At 37.8% G+C, this 19,309-nt stretch overlaps 2 protein-coding genes across 2 annotated transcripts in view; one reads left to right on the top strand and one right to left on the bottom strand.

Annotated features, from left to right (window-relative positions):
* Positions 1 to 5,344, bottom strand: part of LOC115415238 (bromo adjacent homology domain-containing 1 protein) — a 35,671-nt gene extending 30,327 nt beyond the window's left edge. Inside the window, exon 1 of the mRNA XM_030128747.1 lies at positions 4,732 to 5,344. The gene's annotated coding sequence lies outside the window, so the exon portion shown is untranslated. The remainder of the gene's footprint in view (positions 1 to 4,731) is intronic.
* Positions 5,345 to 17,366: 12,022 nt separating this feature from the next.
* On the top strand, positions 17,367 to 18,302 carry ora6 (olfactory receptor class A related 6). Its single transcript, XM_030128884.1, has one exon. It carries the CDS (start codon positions 17,367 to 17,369, stop codon positions 18,300 to 18,302), a length of 936 nt encoding a protein of 311 aa, XP_029984744.1.
* Positions 18,303 to 19,309: the final 1,007 nt, after the last annotated feature.

Below are 19,309 nucleotides of genomic sequence, written 5' to 3'. Positions count from 1 at the left end.
ACTGTAATTATCAGGTGTTAACTGGCACATTCTGATACATCTTTCCTACACAAAAAAGTCCGATAACTGAATATTTTCCTATCTGAAAACAGCAAATCTAGCCAAACAGGCACTGGTGACCAAAACCAACTACTGATGTAAACTTCTTAATACCTGTTGATCCACTAATCGTATAAATACATGTAAATAATTGGTGTAAAATGCAGTTATTCGTCTTTTTATGGTCATCAGATATGACCCATTTGAACGTTCAGAGGCTGCATAATGAATGTGGAAACACTGTCATATTCTACAATATTGATTCACCAGTAAAATCCATGCAGTTGGATCAATGACAGTGGATGGAGACGCTTGGTTTATGTTCAGTTATGATATATTTGACAGAAAAAGTCAGTTTTTCTTCAGTTTTGTCTGTTTCTGATGTAATAAACTTGAATTTACTCTGAGCTTTTATTAACATCTATATGATCAGTGAATTAAATATAGGAAAATACATGATTTACACTGAAAAAACTCAAACTTAAGAAGATTATACTACCAGAAATGGTGATAACTCACTTAAGAAAGGTTAAATATAGAGGAAAAACTCATTTGGGAACTGCCATAAAAGTACCACCGGGTCTTTATGAGTTAATTTCATGACTCATTTTCCAGGTTTTCATGATGATAAGAAGACTGTACCTCTGTGGAAAACAAAAGCCATTACATATTTGTCTAAAGTTTTTAACTGGATTGTTTCCTAACTTTTTTTTTTATTAATTCATAGACTTGTGTGTTAAGCAGTGAGCTTCCCCACAGGCTAGATATGTAATGAGTATTCATTTTGCATCAGTACAATGCTATATATTACACACTGGGTAATAAGATATGTGAAACCAACGCAAAGCTATAGATAACAAATGTAAATGTGAAAGAAAGTAAAATTGATAGTTGTAATGAGTAGAAATTAAGCATAGGCACTGAAAAAGCTATAAATGGGCATGGGAGAAAAACTCCTTTAATGGCTGTTATTTCATTGGTGATTTCTGCATTACATCGAAGCGTTGGCAGAAATCCATTGACAAGTCTGTGTGGATTGCTTTTACAGTAATGGCTGTGTTATTAGCGCTGCACAGCTATTTAATGACAGGTCTAGGTGTGACTCATTAAAGCACTTCTATATTAGGTTTTATGACATTTATGATGGTTTAGTGAGGTGGGGCGTGGTCTGACGGAGAGGGGTACACGGTCAGGCATAAGTCTGTGCTTCTGAAGAAACACCAGAAGATTAATGTTCAACTACAATGACCTGCTGTGTCAAAGAGTGACCTAACAGATTTCCTTTCCACCCACTCTCGCGATCGCCCTGTCGTAGCCTTGCAAAAAGGGAGTTGAGCAGAAAAGAGGCAAGTTATTTATAGTATGAACAAGGCAGGACTTTACGTGCAGAGAAATGGTGGTAGTTGGGGAATAGTGTTTATTAGAACCTTTTGACATCCACTCTTTTCTGGAACTCTAACCCTAAGAGTTAGGCTTCTACAAAAGAGCTGACCCTCCAATATGTGTGATATTTGAGGTAATTTAAACGGAGCATCTTCTAATTTCTGTATTTAAAGGGGTCATATTTTGCTAAAACCACTTTTATTAGTCTTTGGTACATTTATTTGGACCTTAACAGTTCAAAAAGTTTGACTTCGAACAATCCTGGTGCTGCAAAGCTATCTTTATATTCATTTTGGCAAAAATCGAGTGGATTTCGACAACCTTTTTTAATTCCTGCTTAATTTGTTACGTCTACAACTAGTTACGTCTCAACCTTTGCACATATAATGTCAAGACTACTGACAAACATTTCTCAGAGTACGACATAATTGTTTATCAGCAGCAGCGGTTGTAGTAAAAACTGAAAATGTGTCCAAACTTTGAGCCCATTACCTAAAATGTTCAGTTGTTGGTTGTATTAATGAACACAAGTGGCTGAATGGGACAGAAAGCATGATCAGCAACCTGGAGGGGATGGGGTGTAAAGTGGCTCGTTTGCATTTAAAGGGTCAGTGCTAGAAACAACCTTTCTGGTGTCATAACTCAGAAATAGGGTTGAAGATGGACCTGTGGAGTTTAATAAATAAAGAATTCTGACCCAAGCATAGCATTTACAGTTTATGGCCGCAAGGAAATGTTTTAAACTGCATGATTCCATTTTAAAAAAGCAAAATATCGCTCCTTTAATATGTGATTGAAACACACTCCAAACTACACTGTTGCACATAAAGTTGGAATGATTTTGTTTTCAGACACACTCCTCTTTTATTCCGATTTATAGACATCAGTAATAACCTTTGACCTGGTGCAGTGACAGTTACACTTACACAGTTACATCTATCAAGAATAAATCACATTGTCATAATCATTTCATGAGAAGTGATAAAAACATTTTACTCCAACTTTATAGACTTATTAACATAAATGTCTTCCTTATCCTAAAAGGAGGTCGTTGGTGACCTGGTGGATGTGAAGAGGTAAAACGTAAAGAATAAGGGCGAAGTGAGTAACTTATTAAGGAATGAATTGACTTTTACATTTAATTATTTAGTGCAGATACGCATAATCATACAAACACTGGTCTACTAATTAATTCAAATACATACAACATTTTGGTTTAAAACATTATTCTGAATGAAGCGCTATCATACAGTTCACTGCTTACTCTTTCTTGCACAAAAAGAACCGATGAAAAGAATCAGCGTCTCAAAAGCATTGCTTGTCCTTTCAAAAACACACGTCTGCTGCTTTTAACACTTTTCCCTCCGATGCTTCTCAACAGTGCATGTCTGAATACCATCTCCTGACAACCCAAGCCTGCAAGGGTTTATCCATGAAGTCATGATAGCATCATCCCTTATGAGCTCATTGCTTTTATGGCGAACTGAATTGTGGGGTAATTGCTTTGGCATTTATGAAGGCTCTTCCTTTACCTGAGTTAAGGGGGTGGGGGGGCTGTTCACTCCACTCTCATTCGACACTTGCCTGTTTGATTATGAGATTTGTTTATTTTCCACTCAACCTAAAGTAGTCTGTGCAATTCTCCCCCAATATTTTTGTTTTTTTCTTACCATTGTTGGTATGCAATTATTGTTGTTCTTTACCACTTGTGGTATTGTAGTTTTTTGTTTGTACCATTGTTGGTATGTAATTATTATTATGTAAACTGACTGTTAACTGTTACCCGTGGTAACACCACCAGGAATGTACTTTGTTTCTTTTTTTTTTTTTTTTTAAACACACATTTTGGTTCTATAATGTAAATACTGTCAAATGAGTTCATTCTAATTTAGTATAGGCCTATTTTGTTCATTGTTCCGGCTTGAAGTCAAAGGACAGGAGTGAGTATTTAACCCTTTCATGCATAGTGGTCACGACAGCAGACAGTTATTCTACAGCTGTTCTCTTGCATATTCATGGATTTTGTTGTTTTAGTTCCATATCAGCCAACACAGTGGACGCTTATGCATCATCCCATACACTGGCATTCATACCATTACTGTAACTTTGCTGTTCTCAATGAACCTGATCTGCACTAACATGTTTGAGTGTAAAAAAAAATTGGTAATTGTGATTAGAATGTAATTAACAGGGTTTTTTTTTTTTTTTTTTTTTTTTAAGTTTTTGGGTTTTTTTTTTGCATATCATCACCATGAAGTGAGCAATAAGTAGTGTTAGAGTATTTTAAAATGTGAGAAAACATCAGATTAGCAGCATTGAAAACGTACACAGCATATCAATAAATTCATGTTTCTTTGCTTCTAAAATTAAATGCATGATGTCCAGCTGAGTGGACATTTTTGTAACTCCATGAAAATTAAGTAAATAAAAAAATTCAATCACTTTTTTTCATGCCTGAAGAGGAATAAAAACACGCAGGAAAAAAAAAATCTTGATTATGGTTCTCATAATTCATGCATGAAAGGGTCAAAATGTTATTATGTTAAGTTATTTGATGATGAGAACGGGGGTGAGATTAAATACATTTTTCTTCTTCCCACTCCTTTTCGAGTATAGATGATTTTTTTTTTTTTTTTTTGAATTTGCATGTATTCTGTAAATGCTCGAAATAAACAAACGAATGAATGACTATGAATCACCCACAAACAGCAGATTGCACCTCTAAGTGATGCCACGGGGGATATTTGCCATAAAGTTTGCAACCCCCCCTTCTTTCTCTCTCTCTCTCTCTCTTCTCTTCTCTGCTCCTCCAATGCGCGCACACGCAGCCTATACACCATGACGCACGCACACGCACACACAGGTGAACATGCATCCGGCAGATCATGGTATCAGTGAGCTCGCAGGCTGCTGTGTCCCTATCATTGACCTTGTTTCAATCTATTCCACGCTATTATCGCTTTGGCATTGCACTTTCGTGGCCACTGCTGCTGCTGCTTGTAGCCGAGAAGGTGGCGGTGGTGGCGGGGGAGGGGGTGAAGGGGAGAAGGGGAGGAGGGGGTAGTGGTGGTGGTGGGGGTCGGTCTATGATAACACACATTGCACTGGCAGTCCGACTGAGTACCACTCCCTGGGAATCTCCTTCATCATCATAGCCATTATCTTCTTCCTATGCAACGTCCTCCAGACATAAAACACACACACACAATAGAGAAGCAACCCCTGCTCTGCCTGATTAAAAAAAAAAAAAAAAAAACAAATCTCAATGAGAGGAAAGATAACGTGGAGCAGCCAAAGCCAAATACTTACCGTAACGCAGCTTTGTGGCAGGCACTATCTCGTCTGATTTCCAACCAGGTTCGGGGCACCTTGTTTTCCCCGATCGGCTTGGTAACACAAGTCCGCTCCGACTGGTAAACCGATGCGGATAAACTAGAGGAAATACGCACCGATGTCGCCGATGTTTCGCCACTCCACTCGAGGGAACCCCTTCAAACACCGACGACACGGAGCAAACAACTCAGTCTTTTTTTTTTTTCTCTCCCCCCCCACCACCGATCCCATCCACGGCTGCAAACTGGAGATACAGTAGCTCTCTCTCACACACACATACACACACAAATACACACACGTCGCTATATCCGTCACTTGGCATTAACAGTGAACGCAGCTTTCAGTTTGCGCACCAGTCAGTCCAGTGCTACCGAACAACAACTAGCCCCACAAACATGACTGACTGCAGAGCTGACACACGGGGTGGGCCCGGCCCCCCTCCTGGCATTACAAAGTACACAAACCCACGGAAAAAAAAAAAAAAAAAAAAAAAAAAAAAGTCTCCCCGCCGCTTGTTGCAATCCAAGCCTATATAAGATAGAAATGTGTTTTACATAACAACAACAAGAAGAACATCCTCATCCTACTTCTGTGCTGAAGCATGTGATGGCAACATGGTGAGGCTTTTAAAGGGGTATCCACGCGTAACTGCAGCCAGGAGTTGACTCTATTGGATCCACTCCGGTAACTTTTTTCATGCTGTGCGCTGTGCGATTAATTGGACACGTTGATGACTGTCAGGTAGGCGTGGAAACACCTGTAAAAAAAAAAAAAAAAAAAAAAAAAAAAACACCCACGGGTCAACGTCAATCAAACCAGCGCACCTGGTCAGATATGGTGCGTGTGGATCACAAATCAGATGGATCGATTCTCAGTAATTCGAGTATGGATTCTGTGATTTTGATGTATAGATGTAAGGGCAAATAGATGAGAAATACACTGTTCGTACCTCCGCCAAGGACCCACGCGAGAAATGCATAAAAAAAAAAAAAAATACAGGCACCATCCATTTTTATTGATGCGCTCAAAAATGTAATATCTTCAACTTTGTCCCACTTCTGTGAAAACCAGACACATAAATGCCATCTCTTGTAAAATAACTAAAAAAATAATAATAATAATTAAAAAAATTCCAGACTCCACCCATATTATGGATCAGCTCCGAGACATATAATGGGTGTGTCCTTGGCCCATGCCCTACCTTCCCACCCAGTTTCATGGAAATTACTTGGCCTCTTTCAGGTCTTGAATCAGGATTCTTAGATGAGAAATACACAGTTCGTACCTCCGCCAAGGACCCATACTGGAAATGCATAAAAAATACAGGCACCATCCAGTTTTATTGATCCGCTCAAAAATTGAATATCTTCAACTTTGTCCCACTTCTGTGAAAACCAGACACATAAATGCCATGTTTTGTAAAATAACTAAAAAAAAAAAAAAAAAAAAAAAAATCCAGACTCCACCCATATTATGGATCAGCTCCGAGACATATAATGGGTGTGTCCTTGGCTCATGCCCTTCCTTCCCACCCAGTTTCATGGAAATTACTTGGCCTCTTTCAGGTCGTTTCCACCAAATTACTTCTGGTTCTTGAATCAGGATTCTTAGATGAAAAATACACACTTCATACCTCCGCCAAGGACCCACGCTAGAAATGCATCAAAAAATACAGGCACCATCCATTTTTTATTGATTTTTATGATGATTTTTATTCCACTCAAAAATTTAATACCTTCAACTTTGTCCCACTTCTATGAAAATCAGACAGCTAAATGCCATCTCTTGTAAAATAACTAAAAAGATAAAATAAAATGAAATAAAAATTCCAGGCTCCACCCATATTATGGATCAGCTCTGAGACATATAAATCCTTGGCCCATGCCCTACCTTCCCACCCAGTTTCATGGAAATTACATGGAGTGTGTGATTTTGATGTATAGATGTAAAGGCAAATAGATGAGAAATACACTGTTCGTACCTCCGCCAAGGACCCACATTAGAAATGCATAAAAAAATTACAGGCACCATCCATTTTTATCGATGCGCTCAAAAATGTAATACCTTCAACTTTGTCCCACTTCTGTGAAAACCAGACACATAAATGCCATCTCTTGTAAAATAACTAAAAAAAAAAAAAAAAAAAAAGAAAAATTCCAGGCTCCACCCATATTATGGATCAGCTCTGAGACATATAATGGGTGTGTCCTTGGCCCATGCCCTACCTTCCCACCCAGTTTCATGGAAAATACGTGGAGTGTGTGATTTTGATGTATAGATGTAAGGGCAAATAGATGAGAAATACACAGTTCATACCTCCGCCAAGGACCCACACTAGAAATGCATCAGAAAATTACAGGCACCATCGATTTTTATTGATCCGCTATAAAAATGTAATACCTTCAACTTTGTCCCACTTCTGTGAAAACCAGACACATAAATGCCATCTCTTGTAAAATAACTAAAAAAAAAAAAAAATTCCAGGCCCCACCCATATTATGGATCAGCTCCGAGACATATAATGGGTGTGTCCTGGGCCCATGCCCTACCTTCCCACCCAGTTTCATGGAAATTACATGGAGTGTGTGATTTTGATGTATAGATGTAAGAGCAAATAGATGAGAAATACACAGTTCATACCTCCGCCAAGGACCCACGCTAGAAATGCATAAAAAAAATACAGGCACCATCCATTTTTTATTGATTTTTATGATGATTTTTATTCCGCTCAAAAATTTAATACCTTCAACTTTGTCCCACTTCTATGAAAACCAGACAGATAAATGCCATCTCTTGTAAAATAACTAAAAAAAAAAAATTCCAGACTCCACCCATATTATGGATCAGCTCCGAGACATATAATGGGTGTGTCCTTGGCCCATTCCCTACCTTCCCACCCAGTTTTATAGAAATTACTTGGCCTCTTTCAGGTCATTTCCACCAAATTAGTTCTGGTTCTTGAATCAGGATTCTTGGAGCCTGTTTTTCCACAAGGTTTTTGAGTGGAATCATTCAAGGATGTGCCGTCAATGGAGGATGGGACGCAATGCATAAAGCACCATAATGTAGACGCATCCACTTTTTGACAGCTTTTAGTTTGTTTATTATCAAATGAAACTACTGTGCTTACTCTTTCTTGGTTCTGCTTTCAAATGCTTCCTTAATCTCAGAAGGTAATTCACTACCTTACTGTTTTCTCTGGTTTCTTATATTTATTTTGTGTTTTGTTCACATTGTTGCCCATAAAGTTGGAATAATTTTGTTTTCAGACACATTCCTATTTTTATTCCTATTTATACATATTGGTTTCACCTTTGACCAGGATCAATGATTACATATTCCCAGTTACACTTGTTCTATGAAGAATAAATCACATTTTCAAAATCAAAGGCACAATATTTCATTCCAACTTTATGGGCAACAATGTATTTACTTCGTCATTAAAAATTACCACAGAAACAACAATTCTTCATATACACTGTTGTTTGTCTCCATTTCCTCTTATGATGAATCACACCTGCAATTAAGGGAAAGCCTATATTTCTAGGGTCTAGGTGGAAACCAGATTCAGATTCTGATCTCATCTATTTTTGGTAAAAAAAAAAAAAAAAAAAGTTAATTAAATAAATAAATAAATAAATAAAAATAATAATAACAATTTGCAAAGTACCATTCCATTAGTGGAAAATGTCTCACAGTGGAAGTAATAATCTAGTGATAAACTCTTAAATTTAGCCTATATTATAATTTTCATTCAGTTTTCTTTCTTTCTTGTAAAAGTTGTGTTTGATGCATGTGGGAAGTAGGAAGCACAAAGGGCTCACAGCAAATTCGTTCCCCCCCGGGGCCCCGTGGCAGGTTAATCCGCCAATGCTTCCTTTTGTATGTAGTGGGAATTACCATTGTAATATTGTAACGTCGTCTTTGGCCCCCATGGAAAATTAACTTTTCCAGTGCACAGTCAGCTACAAAATCCTCCTCCTCCGGCTGTTAGAGATTCTGTGACAGGGAGGACGCCAGCTCAATAGGCAGTCCTTCAGCCCATATGGTCCCAGACCACCTCTGAATGCATCTCAATCCATCCTCAAGGCTTCCTGAGTGGAAGCATTCACACCTTGCATTAGAGCTGTCCACTTGTGATCAGGTCTGATGTTAACATAGGATGGGCTTGATTACACAGCACTTTGTGAATACATGTAGCTTTTTCACACTTGTAAATAAGCTGTTGCCGGTATCTCTGGGTTTTCTTGGCCATTATAAGGCTTCGGCACACTAACCAAGTCATTTTGGGCGCCATATTAGGCAAATTATTCTAATTCTAATTATTCTAAATCAATCTGTAGAGCATCACTAGCTTAATGACTTCCCCCACATCTCATAGCTCCAGTTGGTCACCAATGAAACGTTTTTAGCAAGTTTTGTTACCAGTCTTTTTGGATATTGTACATTATAGCACAAGCTTTTTCAGTTTTATACCAGATATTTTCATAATACTGCCCCAAAATGATGTAAAAATATACAGATATCAGATTTTCATGTGCAAAAATCTTCCACAAACTCAGACAATACATAAGGGAAAACCCTGTACCTGTAGGAGGGTTTTTTCAAGTGCATGACAGACATTAAATAAAAATGGTGAAAAAGCTGAAGTCTGGAAACCGCTACACTGACTACTTTAGCCCGCTCTTCTCCTTATGGAATTTCCGAATCAACCACAGAATGTCATGTTTGTCTGCCCCCTCTGTAAACTCTATTTCACACCCTTAATTAACTCCGCAGACAGCTGATTTTTGAACAGCCAGGTTTTCACCGAGTGTCAAACAAATATATTATCTTCATTAACTGGTGATTAAATGTAATTCTTCCACCGAGGCAATATAATTGTTGAACGGGAGCTTAAAGTAATTGGCCATTCTGCATTCTGATTGCAGGAGCAGCAGCATATTAACATTATGTGAAATGTTGTGCCGTGATAAGCATTGTTGTTGAGGTGTCATGGCTCAAGTTGAATCCGAATTCTGTTTTTTTTTTATAGACTCAAATCCTGGATGTCCAAGTTGGGTCAAAAAATGCAAACTGCCAGTAATGAAAGATGAATAAACTAATAATGAATGTAAAATCTACATAAAATTATTCTGATACTGTTAGAATTTTGATGAAACAGGATGCCTTCAATATCCATGAATTAACCCAGAAAGACCCAGTGCTACTTTTGTGGCAATTCCAAAATAGTTTTTCCTCTATATTTAACTTTTCTTAAGTGATTTATCAACATTTATTCTAATATTATGCTCTGTGTTTTGCATATTTTAGTGGAAATCTAGTATTTTCATTTATTTAATTTAGTTATTATGTGGATGTTCATTGAAGCTCAAATTAAAGTTGAGGGATATTACATCAAAAACACAGAAAACTCAAACTCAAAACATGAATTTTTCTGTAAAATATATCATTAACTGAACATAAACCAAGTGTCTCCAGCCACTGTCATTAGTTGCTCTTCCATTGACCCTCAAATTGTGAATGTAACTTGCACATAAAAATTTGCCTAAAGGAAAAATGACAATTTTACCAAAACTCTAGTTTTTCTATGAAAAGTTTTTGTGCTGGCACAAGGTAGTTTTTCGGGCGTAGCGAAATTGGTCTATCATGCAAAACTGCAATTAACAGACATTTTTCCACAACTAGAGTTATGTGAATAAAAAAAAAAAAGCCAAAAACGGATGTTACAACAAACGAAGAAGAAGAGTTGTAAAAGAAACATGGCACAGTATGTGAGGAAACACCAGGAAACTGAATCATTTTTTAATTTAGTACAAGATAGAGGGGTAATATATAATAATAATGAATATCTGTAAATCAACATGATATCTATGTTTGTCGCCATGTTTAGGGAATGACATCTCATGTCATCTCGCGATAATAAATAAACAAATCATAGCATTTGTAATTAAATGGAAATACCGACATTACACACGTCTGTGTTTTTTGACATTTAGTAAATATCAGTAAAGTTTTGCACAGATGTCCAATGGAAAAACCACTATTGATTAAACTCCATGGCTTTTACTGGTGAATCAATGTTGTAGAAGATGACAATGTTTCCATGGTAACAACGGAGCCTCTGAACGTCCAAATGGGTCATATCTGATGACCATGAAAAGATGACAAACTGCATTTTGCACCAATTATTTACATGTATTGTTAGGATTAGTGGATTGGAAGTTATTAAACATTTTAGATCAGTAGATGCTTTTGGTCGCCAGAGGACATTTGTGTCTTTATGGGTTTATTCATATATTGCATTCATTTAAAACTGTGCTTTTCTTATACTGTTATATATTGAAATGTGTGTTGTAAAAAGAGTCTGTTGCATAACAAAGATAGATTTTTTTTCCTCCAAATGAAGTATGTTTCTGAGCGCCCACTGCAGTTAGATTTACTTTTGCTAGATTTTAGTTTTCACTTTATATGTTAATGAACATCAACATCAGTGTCAGCACCACAGAACAAATGCATTCTCATTTATACAGCCACTTTTCACACATTTGTTTTTCCACTCTTCCATTTTAACATCACCAAATTGAGCCTCAATTACTGTCCATTTTCTCAATTTTTCATACGGTCATGCTTGTTGTAGTCTTAACTTATGTGTGGGTTTTTCCACTGAGAGGATTTCTTCAGTGATTGTCAGCCACTGGTCCTTTGCTGGTGGTTCTACCCTCCCCCAGTTCCTTGGAATAGCTTTATTACTTGCTGCTGGGCAGGGGCAGATCTAGAGAAATATTCATGAGGTGGCAAGAGGGTGGCATGCACTCTTTATGGAATGGCAGAAATATATATGCTGATAACGGAAAACAATCATAAATGTCAATATTTGTTTGAAAACTCCCTGATGGACGAAAAAACATCAGCACAGTAAAAATAAACCATCTGATCCTGTCATCAAAATATTGCAGTGTTGTGGATTTCTTATTTCTATTCCTTTCACTCTCTGATTGTCTTTTCTTCCTGCCTTCACTTGTAGTCAGACTTGAGAGTTTTTGTCTTGTAAGTTTTTGATGAGCTGCAACTTCCCATTTTTTACGCTGTCCACAATCTTGCCTCTCGCAGCTGTCATCCCTGTAGATGCATCTGCTCCGGCTACTGGGTATTTTAAGCAAATATGTGCCACTTCCTGTTACAGTTTCTTCTGTGATATTCTAAAGATAAAGGCCCAATCCCAATTCACCCCTTAAGGCGGCCATACACTGTGCGATTTTAGAGACGATTTCTTACTCGTGCGACCATTTCTGGGATCAGGCCAGATGTGCCTCTAATCGTGTGTCGTGCTTTGTGCAGTGTACATGGGGTAAGGAGAAGCGATTAACACCTCACGACCAGCAATTGTGTGTTCGCAAGGAAAACGGAGCTGTTTGAAATCCTGCTCGCTCCTAGTGAGGGTATCACACTGTCAAAGCAGTGCCACGAGCTGATGTGCCTCAAATTCTGACACTGTGTATGCACGAATACAATAATAGCCAGCTACTGTAAGCTAATTCTAAGCTTACAGTAGCTGGCTATTGGCCTAGTGCAATTTAGCTTTTGCAGCTTACCTCTAGTTCCTGCTGTAGGATTGACAGCTCATACTGTCCACGTCTGGCCAACCATTTCCTGCACCAAACACGTCATCGTCTTTTCTTCTTTTTGATTCCCCGCAGATAATGGCACATATTGCCAAAGCAGCTCTTTGGTTTTTGTTTAGCACTACCATTTCGTGACTCACGCCAATATACAATCGTCTATGCACTTCCAGATTCCTTGGTATTTTAACGTTGTATTTCCGGATACAACACTCGAACCTGTCGTGCATCCTCTGGTGTATGGTCCTACAGTGTGAGCAGTCAGGTCACATATGAGCATCGGTCCATACAGTGTGAGGACATGAATCGTGAGCCTGACTTTACGATTGATTCGCACAGTTTGAGATGGAGCTGCTTGCAACGATTGAAATAATTGCACAGCGTATGGCCGCCTTTACCCCTACCCCACCATTTTGCACATTCACGTAAAGGGGTAGGGTTGTCCTGATTCTTGATGCGTCAGAGGAGAAGGGCTGGGGGGGGGGCTGTTTGGCCCTTGAAACTGAGATTTTTCTGGACCACACTACAAACAAAGGGGATGAGAAATCTTCCATAATTCTATGCGAATCATTGGCAAAATGGAAGTAAACACTGCAAAAAACTGCAGCAGTGTGATGAAAGACACACATAAATGTACATATTTTCTTTGTAAACAACTTAATCATTTGATCGACTGTTTAATACCGTTTCAATGTGTTATTGATCGCATTTCTGCGGTTTGTGGTTGATAGCCACAAAAAGATGCCCAAAGCCAGTTACAGCCGCTGATGGCATGGTGAATTCTTTCGGAAACAAAGTTGTCGCATCTGTTTATAGCGGCATTGATGACTGCTGATGATGTAACAGGTCATGAAGGGTTGTCCCATTTTGTAGGGGAATATTTCAACTCCTTCCCCTTGTGACTCCGTTTCAAGGGGTAGTGCCAATTGCAAGGGCCAAGGGGGAGGGGTAAGCAGGAGGGCCAAGGGGTGAATTGGCATGGGGCCAAAGTCTTTGCAATTCCTATGGATCTTTCAAGCTAGTATCAGCAGTTGCCATGGAAGTTGCCATACCATTTGTTCATGATAGTCTTATTAAAAAATAAACTTGACTACTGCATCATCCCATGGCTACTTTAGTCGTACAATCCAATAGGTTTTGGACCTTAGACTTCATTTCTTGTTTAGCAACAGAATCAGTTATGATATGATGTCAAATAGTGTGCCAATTTGTCCTTTTTAAGTAAAGAGAAACTACTCAAAATCCTTGCCCTTTGTCGACTTTAGGACCATTGTACACCATTTAAAGGATCTAATAGCATAAATGGAATACATAATATTTTTATTAGTGTATCATTGTAGAAAAACATGAATCATTCTGTTTTCATTACTTTAGAAAGAGCTGTTGATGTCTGCAGATGGAGTGGGTTGCTCTGCCATGAAATTAACCTAATTATTTCTGTTTCGTGTGATGCATTAAAACAGGACAGGTGAAATCTGATTTTCACTTGAATTTTCTGACATTATTCCTCGGTTCTGATGTCAAGGACAGACTCACTACTCACAGATAACTGTTTAAAGATAGAAAGATGTTCTTTACTGTAGCTGTCGTGCTTGGCATCCATCTCATCATCCACTCATATGCTGCTCTTCCAAAAGACTTAAATTTGCTCTTTCAGTGTCAATATCCTTGCTATATCATATCATGAGCCTCTTGAATTTCACATTTTTAAAACTTCGATTTATCATCACTTGTGCAGCCTCCATCATCCTTGACCAGGAAATACACTTAATAAATGCATAGAGGAAATAAAAAAAAAGTTACATATCCCACCAAATTATAGAGATGCTGATTCTCATGGGACTAATATAACAGGAACTTTGTGTTTGTAGAAATAGGGTAAGTTAACCCTTTCATGCCTAGTGGTCACTACAGTGGACAGCTATTCTACAGCTGTTCTCTTGTATATTCATGGGTGTTGTGGTTTTAGTTGCATATCAGCCAACACAGCAGACGTTACGGATCATCACAAACATTGCAATCCATACCATTATTGTAACTTGTCTGTTCTTTATAAACCTGATCTGCAGTAACATGTTTCAGTGTAAAGCGACTGCTAATTGCTATTGGACTGTAATTAACAGTTTTGTTAAACAATTTTTTTTTTTTGTTTTTTTTTTTCAAATTATCTCCATGAAGGGAGTAATAACTAGCATTACAGTATGTTAAATGTGAGAAAACATCAGATTAGTGGCATTAAAAATACTTTTATTTCATAGTGTTCACACAGTATATCACTTTCTGATGATGGGTTTTAAATACATATTTCTTTGCTTCAAAAATTAAATGTATAGTGTCCAGCTGAGTGGACATTTTTGTAACTCCATGAAAAATAGGTTTCTAAAAAAATTTCAATTGCATTGTTTTTTTCTAAAGAAGAATAACATCACTCAAGAAAAAAAATATTGACTAAGGTTCTCGTAATACACATGAAAAGATTAATTGGAATAGAATTTTTCCTTTACAAATTACAGACATGATATTTTTGCATAAGATCACAAATGACCTCTATATTTATAACAAATCACCAGAGGTTTACATGTCATGCAAGTCCCATCTATAGGGCTTTAGGGCTTTTCTGTTTTTTTTGGGGGGTTTTTTTGTGGCCACCATAAGGGACAAAAGGGAAGAGGGTACTTTCACCACTAGATGCCGCTAAATATCACATTAAACCTTCAACAGGCTTGAGAGTACTGAGTGCTATCTTCCCAAAGAAACAACACTAATAATTAATTTAGGAGAATGTTAAAAAGACAAACACATCCACACACATTCACATTCAATATAGACTGAAACAAGTGGTGCCAGGCACAACAAACCCCACCCCTTGCAAGTATTTTGCCCATTATAAGTAAACAGGAAGATCTTTTAAAAATCATGAAAAAATTTGAACTTTGACCTTCCATTCTCAAAATATAACGACATCTCTTCTGGGTCACTGGCAATCTATAAACTCAATTTGAAGCAGTTGTTTTGCTGCTAAAGTGTTAACAAACAAACAAACAAACCAAACCAAAAACAATACCCCTTGCCTCCCCTTGACGGGGTGGGCTGATAATTAATTTTAACTTCTTTTTTGGGGGATGTTTAAATTATCTGAGGTCAACAAAATACACAAACATGACAAAAACCATATACTGTAATCACTGTAAAAGAAGGGTTACTGAACCACATGTAGTTATATTTAGAACATAAAATTCCAGAGAAAAGGTTTAATCCAGTCACACCTATGTGACAGAATTTATTTTGAGGAACTTATTACTTTTATGTGTGTGTTTTAAATGGTGTTTGTGTGTGTTTTATACAGTAATATACAGGTTTGTTTTTCCATAGAACACTGCTGCTGTCTTCCTTGTTATGTACACAAACTCATTGGGCCATGTTTTATGGAAAACCCCAGGTTTATTCCAGTGTTGAACTGATATAGTTTCTAGTTCAGGTTTGGACTAAAAGTTGCATGTTGAGTCTGCACAGGAAAAAAACACTATGGTGCAAAATGAAATACATTGATTCTTATTAGGACAGGACCAGAAAATCTCTTGTAAATATAATTACATTACAACTCTGACGGATAACCGTGCAGTGAAAAAGGACCACGACTTCCTAAGCTGTCCGAGCTCATTACACAACACTTAGTTTACCCATTTACTGCGTGTGTAGGCAGTGTAGGGCTTATCCTTAATTACAAACCCACACACACACACACAGTGGGATTCACAATTAAGCTGAATCAGGATGCAAGGCTTGGTTAAAGAGAAGGTCTGCTAACTAGACAGTGCAGAAAAAAACAAAAAAACCAAAAGAAAAAAAAGAGACAAGCTGGAACATGAACTGGTCCTCTGTCAATGAACCATTATGTCATTTTCTCTGAATGACCTTCACGTTTTTCACTTTACTTTAATCCAAAGTAAAAGGTGTTAACTGGAAGAAGAGAACTCAGTAGATTAAACTGTTTTGTCCAAACCTCTAAATATTGGTTTCCCACGTTTGCAAGACAGTCGAGCAGTCGTATTTCTCTCACACTCTGCTGTGCACTGATTCCCTAAGTCCGAAAGAGGAAGTTTGCACCAATATGTTTAGAGGCCGGTCATGCATTATATAACGGTTACATATATTTTTATTATATGTATGCCAGTGTCTTCCCTGAAGTATTACATATTGTTACCCATGTAATCGGAATATTCAGAGCAGATACTTAAGTTAATCTTACACAAGTTTACACTGCTCTTATATTCTTACGTATGTATTTTTTCTTTTTTTTTTTACAATGCTTTTATCTTACATTCACATATATTTTTATACTTTTATACTGCTTATTTCTTTGACTTTTATTTTATTTTATCTTTTAACCTCTATACTTGCACTCTGAGAGACCTCTGCATAATAATTCCTAAAAAACATCTGTAAAAATCTATCTATCTATCTATCTATCTATCTATCTATCTATCTATCTATCTATCTATCTATCTATCTATCTATCTATCTATCTATCTTAATGAATTATTGCTTTTACATTGTTAGTCAAAATATAACATGCCAATTAAACAACAGCAATGACAAAAAAAACGAGGTGGGAAACAAGTGACAAATGTGCTCTTGCAGGAATTGCGCTTGGTGTTGTCAGCCAGTGGAAAACATGTCACCGCTTTATATAAGACACTGCGCTGGTCTCAAGATGAAGCTCTGAAAAGCTCAGAGGTAAAACTTTAATGACTCTCAGTCTTCAAATCTTTCCAGCATCCTCTTGTTTTTCCTTTCTCTTTAATGAGCACAGCCAATCACCTACCAAGATTCTTGCCACGTTTGAGAACTTGATAACAAGGGTTTCTGGTCATTGATGCGGCAAAGTGAAGGAAGACTTAAGGCGTTGCATCGTGTCTGTCTCATATTAGTTCAGTGCTGCAAAGTCGTGCTGTGCGTCTCTATTTTGTGTCATACATCCTACTTTTGATGATGGGCCTTGTACCTGATGACCTCTTGGCTGTAAGAATCTTCATTTCTTGTTTTGGAGTTATTGGTAATCTCACTCTCATCATCTCCATCAGTCAAAACAAGCTGTCCCGAGTTAAGACATTTGAGTTTTTTCTTCTGGGACTGGCTGCATCCAATTTGGAGGAAATTATTGTTGTGAACATATTTGATGTTAGCATTCTCAAAAATTCTTCCGCTATGTTTGGCACTTGGTCGTGTCGCTCACTGAAGTTTCTGACAGTATTTGGGGAAATTAACAGCATCCTATTTACTGTTCTCATCAGCATCTTCCGCTACCAGAAGGTAAGAGACGCCACAAAGAGGGTCAACCTCCCCATCTACCTGGACAACATCAGGTCAGCCTGGTTAGTGAGTGGGGTTTGCTTGATGATCTCCTCGCTCTTGAGTATCCCGATTTTGGTAATAAATGTACAAGGCCCTGCAACAAACTTCACAACAAACAAAACCAGCTGCCCCCCAGACTTCTTTCTGTGCAGTAAAGCCTATTGTCCCATTCAGAACCGCGTTTACAAGTACATGTTCATCGCGTTCTGCAACCTGCTGCCTATGATCATCGTCACAATCACCGGCTGCCTCATCATCACGGTGCTGCTGAGCCAGAAGAAGATGGTGTCACCGGTGGTGAGCGTGAGTGGTTCAAGGAGCTTTTTTCAGAAGACCAAGGGTCCGAAGCTTAACAGAAGTACGACAGCTGTACTGGCAGCCATGGGGTTGTTTCAAGTAGACTGGACTCTGTACCTGATCTTCCAAATGGTCACCACCAACAGCTCCACCGAGTCATCTGTTTGGGATGAAGTCAAGTTCTTTATCGCGACGTCCTACACATCCATCAGTCCATATGTGTATGGAATAGGAAATAACCTGTTTTCTCCTAGGACCTGTATTAAGAGGTAAAACTTTCCTCTAAGCCTTGACTTGTCTTTTCAGGATAATGTCAGTGGATTTTTATTATGCTGTTTTGGTGATGAAATACGCAGAAATATATGAGATATGTTTTTGATATGTTGAGTTCAGAGTTTGTAGTTTAAGACTTTTATTTCTAAATTACTTTGGTAGAAATGTGTTGTTTTCAGCCTTGTTCATTAAACTTTGGTTTATATAAAAAATTTAGAATAGAGATATTTTTGTACCAATGCATGAAAGGCGACTTTTCAGATTCAGAATCCACTGTCTTGTCATAGTGAGGAGTTCAGGAACAGAGCAGATGATACAAATATTAAGAATAAATGTAATATTTTCTGAAAATATACAGGGTGACCCAAAAAAACAGGAATTTTTGAAGTGCATATTGGCAGACATGAGCAAGTGGCAGCACTGCGAGACAGTGACCTTGAGCAAGTAAACACACCCCCATTTTAGTAACCATTGGCGGCTGTGCAAGAATTGTTCGGTAACCCTGTGATCTCAAGATTCGGTAACGTTCCCTGGCCCCCTAGATCGCCAGATTTGTCCGTTTGTGATTTTTTCTTGAGGGGCTATCTCAAGAGTAAAGTGTACACGACCCGACCAAGAACTCTGAATGAGTTAAAACAGAGAATTCAGGATGAAATTCACAGTATCCCAGCTGACATGTTGCAGCGGTCAATGAGGAATCTCAACAGCAGATTTCAAGAATGCATTCGTACAGGAGGATGCCATCTACAGGAAGTGTTTTTAAAAAATGAAAATTCCATCATTGTTTCTTAAATGGCATGTTTTAAGGTTTCAATTACTATGAATAAAATATTTTTCTTCCATCACTCTTGGTTTTATTGGATTGTTAAAAAGTTCCCATTTTTTTGTGTCACCCTGTAGTATTACAGCCTTCATTTTGGTTTAGTAATAGAGTATGAATGAGATGTGAGGTGAATTACTGGAGTGACAAATGTTGGAGTCAGAGTAAAACAATTTCATTTGTGGAC

Source organism: Sphaeramia orbicularis, chromosome 24, assembly GCF_902148855.1.
Source record: "Sphaeramia orbicularis chromosome 24, fSphaOr1.1, whole genome shotgun sequence".
NCBI classification, from domain to species: domain Eukaryota; kingdom Metazoa; phylum Chordata; class Actinopteri; order Kurtiformes; family Apogonidae; genus Sphaeramia; species Sphaeramia orbicularis.
The sequence above is the reverse complement of the archived record's forward strand: the minus strand, read 5'-3'. Positions and strand labels throughout refer to the sequence as shown.